Source organism: Meleagris gallopavo, unplaced genomic scaffold (assembly GCF_000146605.3).
Source record: "Meleagris gallopavo isolate NT-WF06-2002-E0010 breed Aviagen turkey brand Nicholas breeding stock unplaced genomic scaffold, Turkey_5.1 ChrUn_random_7180001858356, whole genome shotgun sequence".
In the NCBI taxonomy this organism is placed as follows: Eukaryota; Metazoa; Chordata; class Aves; order Galliformes; family Phasianidae; genus Meleagris; species Meleagris gallopavo.
In genome coordinates this window covers 11,654-17,026 of record NW_011124345.1, presented here as the reverse complement: position 1 = coordinate 17,026, position 5,373 = coordinate 11,654, and the positions used below count along the sequence as shown (strand labels likewise).

Here is a 5,373-nt window from a genome sequence, read left to right as displayed (position 1 = left end):
ACCAAAATGCAGGACCTGACACTTGGCCCTACTGAAACTCATACAGTTTGCCTTGGCCCATCAATCCAGTCTATCCAGGTCCCTCTGTAGTGCCCTTCTCCCCTCAGGTGGATCAACACTCCTTCCCAACTTGATGTCACCTGCAAACTTACTGAGGGTGCACTCAATCCCCTTATCAAGATCATCACTGAAGATGTTAAATAGAAGCAGCCCCAGTACTGAGCCCTGGGGGACACTACTCATGACCAGCTGCCAACTGGATTTAACTCCATTGACCACAACTCTTTGGGCCCAGCCATCCAGCCAGTGCTTCACCCAATCCAAACCACGGGCAGCCAGCTTCTCCACAAGGATGCAGAACAGAAGGTGATCTTAAGATAGCTCTCATGATTTAGTTTATGTTTGACAGCTAGGACTGGCACTGTTTATAAAAATTACCCTTCATCAGACAAAAAGCTAAGGCAACTTCGGAATTAAGTGAAACCTCTTAATTATCAGTCTTCCCTGTAGTAATGGGGCATCTAGACTTTGAAGAGAAAGCCATGTTTGTGCAAGAGACAAGAAATAAGTGAAAATGATCAAAATTACTGATTTCACTCTGAAAGCTATCAAGTTTTGGCATAATCTTTCAAAGGAAAAAAGTAAAAATCCAAATGTCTTAACGTAAACATTCATCATTAAATAATAGCATATTATCTTAGGAAAAACAGTGAAATAATAATATATATACTGTTAAGAGGTTCTCAGGAAAAGTGATAAATGATACAGCAGTAGCATGAAAATATTTGTAGGAATCATTACTGCATGGAGCAAAGCTAACAGTATCTATGATTTAACTATGTATAACACATACATTTTAATGAACAAATTACAATAAAGCAGACACTTACTTCTTTAACAACCTTGGCTGGAATGACTGCTTCACAGACAACAGACTTCCCTCTTCCCTCTATCCAATTTATAGCAGCAGGCTTTTTGTCTGTACAGTAGTTACCGCTGATAGCTATAACCTGGAGATCAGGGAACTCTTCATTTAACCTTGCCAGTGCTTTTTCAGTACCCTGTTAAAACAAAAGCACAAACCATTAATGGCTGATGTATCAATTATGGTTATCAAACAAGCTAGTTAAGGACAGCACAACAGCAAAATTGGATTAAGCCTCATCAGATCACTAATTACAGCTGAAGAAACAAAACTCCCAGGAAGAATCTTACACAGGCACAAATGGTACTAGGAATTATATGGAAATACTTAATAAACAGCACTGAGTCTTTGCCAGTGCATACGAATTCTCTGGATACATTCCAGAGAACGTTTACTATACTGAAGATTCAACATAAACTAAATCATATAATCAAATGAAGTGACAAACGTGCAGGGAATTCATTTTGGATGCAGGAAGAAAGGGCTTCTCTACACTAGGAAATCAGAATAAAGGTCTGCTACACTTAGTACTAGGTCTGGAGAGAGCACTTCATACAGCAACAGCAGTCAATATCGAAACCCATATAAAAGAAGACAAGACATCCTACGTGTAATGTCCTTGTTTCAGGTGGACAGAGTTGATTTTCTTCACAGTGTCTGATATGACACTTTGTTTTGGCTTTAGGAAAAAAATTGATAACACATTGATGTTTTTGTTATTGCTGAGCAGTGCTGCCAAGAGCCAAGGTTGTTCTCAGTTTTACAGCTTCTTGCACTGTCCTGCCAGTGACAAGCTTGGGGGCACAGGAGCTCAGAGGGGACAGAATCAGGACAGCTGACATACACTGGCCAAAAGGATATTCCATAACATGTGATGCCATGTGAAAAAACTACAAAACAGAGGGGAGTTGGACAGAGGGATGGGAAGACAGTTGCTGCTCACGGCCTGGCATTAGTCAGCTGTTACGGTGCTGTACATCACTTGTTTTGCAAATATACATACATTTTCATAATCGCTATTATTTCTCCCTTTTCTTAGTAAATTAGTTTCAATCTCTATCTGTGAGTTCTTTTTTCTCCCAGTTCTCTCCCCCTTCCATTGGGAAGAGGGGAGTGAGCAAATGGCTGTGTTGTGTTTAGCTGCCTGCTGAATTAAAACTACAAAGCATGTCTACAGTTCTCCTATGCTCACATGTGGAAAAACAGCAAAATTAAAAAATTGTGCTGCCCTTCTGCCACTCACCAGATTTATCATTCTTTATTTACAAATACGATAGACAAAGTAACAGATTAATTACTACTGGATAAAATCTTTGGCCTAACACAAGAGAGCAAGCAGCTTAAATTCTGTACTATCTAGAATACCTTACGAGAAAGAAAAACTGAAGTTACTCTAATGTTTTTTTCTTTCATTCTTCTCACTCTCTTCTTGCTTAGGTTCACTGAGTTCAATCAGTGCTCTTATTTTATAGCACTGCCAACAGTGCAGCATCTTGTTTTTCTCCGTTTCCACATGCCAGCTAGTTACATATTAATAAGATACACTTTTCGTTATTATCTTTTAAAAGAAATACACATTTACTAAGAAGATTTACAGGAACTGAGCCTTACTTTTGAAATCATATTCATTCCCATTGCATCCCCTGTTTTGGACTGAAAACGAATGTAAAGGTTCCGACCAGCCAAGCTGATGAGAAGTTTTTGTAGGCGGGCAAACCTGCAAAATAACGTAACGATCACTTAAAAACAGTTTAATCCTTGAGGATTTTAAGCAGCAAAATGACAGTAAATCATAGCATAGTGCAGTTAACAGCACTACCTGCAATCTGTACTCCTACTCCACTGGCACAGGAAAATGCCTTCAGCTACCATGCATACAGTTCTCTCAAATACTTTGAAGTGTTTACTGTCTTTTTATTTTATTTACTCCCCAACTTAATGAAGTAAAATTAGAGAGTAAAAACATCTGACTATCAAGTACAAACTGACAACACAGCCTTTGGAAACATTTAACACAGTTTTACAGCAAGGCAAAACATCTCCCTTTCCAACAGTGATACAAGCTTCACAAATCGAAACTATTCACACAGCATAAGGGCCAGACAAAGAAAAACTGGGAAACATGGCACTTAAAGAGCAGCATGAGCTGATTCTCACCAATATAAGCATATTCTTGTGGACAACTGTAAGATCAGTAAGAAACAAAAGCTAAATCCTCCTAAAATAAGCAAGTAATCATTAGTCTTTAAAGAAACTCCTGAGCTTGAAATAAACTTACTCTTAATATAGTTTCATATTTTTAAACACTTGTTTTCTAGCTTTAATTTATGCTGTATTCTCTGGAAACTATATAAGAGTCCCAGACAGGCCAGATTCCAATTTGAAACTACTTATAGTACAGTGCTGCTAAGAATACAAGTGAGCTTTAATGTTTACTTTAAAATGCTTGAACAAGAATAAGTAATGCATTAAGTAACAGGCTATGATGCATAGACACTTGCTGCTATTATTCAATTGTTTACTGCTTATCATCATAAAATGTGTATCACTAGCCTTGCCTTATAGCCAGTTATTTTCTTTTCTTAGATTCATACAACATGGGACAGCCAAAATGAAAATGCAACTTCTCACACGGCAGCATGCAGGTATTAGAAGCTTCCCGCTGAAGTCTTATACTAGGAAATAAGGCCACAATAACCGTTGTACTAACCTACTTGTGCTGTCAAAAGCTTCTTTCACTATTTTAAATCCTTCAGGGCTTTCAAGCCAAGCTTTCACTTCTGCAGCCCGGCAAGCAGAGGGCAGCCTTACAACAGGTCCTCGAGTCATCCCATCTGCTAGAATGCGGCTCCTTGCACCTCCACCAAGCTAAAAATGAAAGCAGAAAGGAAACAAAGATTGCTGAAAATGAATTTTAATTTTTAGCAAATCAAAAATATGCCTTATATCGTCCCCCAGCACATTTTATGTTATAGTAAGTCTTGTCATGCAGTACTTACACATATTGCTCTACATCCTCTATTTGTGCTTGCCACAAGACATCCTTCTGTTGTTGCCATTGGAACCTGAAACTCTTTGTTATCCAGATATAATGGTCCTGCTACGCCTACAGGAATAGGCATATATCCAATCACATTTTCACAGCAAGCTCCTAAAACCTTGCAAAAATAATACAGAGATGTAATTAAATTTACATTAGAGTGGTATGGCAGCATGCTGCATACTGTATATGTGATTACAACATGGTATCTTAGCTAACAACCTACAACCTACCAATAAAGTAAATAATTCCCAACACAGAAAGCTACAGCTACAGATATCAATAGCTGATAGTGTTAAAATCAAGTATTTCAAAGATCTATCTTACCAGGACTTAAATGCTGCTAAAATTTTAAATGCTGTTAAATTAATTTAAAATAAACTTGCACTGTAGCTTAAGCTCAAGGTAATATTTTACTCAGCTGAACTCATGCTCAGTGTTGCTATAGTTATGCATTTTTGAGATAAAGCAAGTACGTACCTTGGAAATATTTTTAGGGTAAGCTACAAAACTAACATACCTCCCTGGACTGAAAAACATCAAGGAAACATTTGCACATTATGTATTTTTAAAACATTTGTTTTGACCAAGCTCACTGTTAGTTCACATACATCACTTCGAGCATATGTTTCATAGATTTTGAAAATGGTTTTACAGCAAGTTTTTATTTGTCTGCCTTTTACTCACCAAGGAATAATTATAATTCCTATAAGGAAGATATTGCAAAGATGAGGGTTCAGGGAGTTTCTGAGATAACATTTGTCTGCGAATGGACACTCCTCGCTCCTGAGTTTCCATCAGGGTTTCCAGTTTGTATGCAGGAATGTGCTTTGCATTAACTAAGCTGATCACTTCAGCATCAGTAAGGAATTTTGCTCCCTTCTGTAAATGTAGAAAGATGGGAAAATATAGTTTCTGCTAGTGAAAATACTTTTAAGTGCCTCCAAATGAAAGAGGGTAACTTTACTTTGACAACATCATATCCCATCTAAAGGAACAAATTGTATATCCTAGCCTAATGTAAAGGTTTTTACTCAGGCACCAAGGCACTAAGTTAAGCAAAGAAATTAGCTTAAAGCACTCAATATACCATGAATAACAAAGCTGGCTCTTCCCTCCTAGTTCCTCAGGGATAGAGAGAATCATAATAGAAAACTTTGTTTACAGCTTCAAAACATGTGCATATATCTGGTTTTCTCATCTGCATTAAAGAAAAAAGAAATAAAAAAGGAATGGAAATCGCAGCAGAAGTGACTTCTGAAAGGCTTTTGGTTTTTTCCTTCCTTCCCCCTGCTAGTTATTAACACCATAGAATTAGTTGACATTATAATCATTAGGATTATTTAAAAGCTAGAAAACAAACTGCTACTCTTAAACCAGATTATGTCACACATACTTAAGAAAAAAA

The 5,373-nt window shown here is 37.4% G+C and overlaps 1 protein-coding gene across 1 annotated transcript in view; it reads right to left on the bottom strand.

Annotated features, from left to right (window-relative positions):
* HMGCR (3-hydroxy-3-methylglutaryl-CoA reductase) overlaps positions 1 to 5,373 on the bottom strand; it is an 18,548-nt gene that overhangs the window by 3,982 nt on the left and 9,193 nt on the right. The window contains exons 11-15 of the mRNA XM_010726834.3: positions 4,653 to 4,847; positions 3,925 to 4,083; positions 3,636 to 3,793; positions 2,537 to 2,642; positions 891 to 1,061 (exon numbers count right to left, since the gene is read on the bottom strand). Of these exons, the coding sequence (XP_010725136.1) occupies positions 891 to 1,061; positions 2,537 to 2,642; positions 3,636 to 3,793; positions 3,925 to 4,083; positions 4,653 to 4,847 (789 nt within the window). The remainder of the gene's footprint in view (positions 1 to 890; positions 1,062 to 2,536; positions 2,643 to 3,635; positions 3,794 to 3,924; positions 4,084 to 4,652; positions 4,848 to 5,373) is intronic.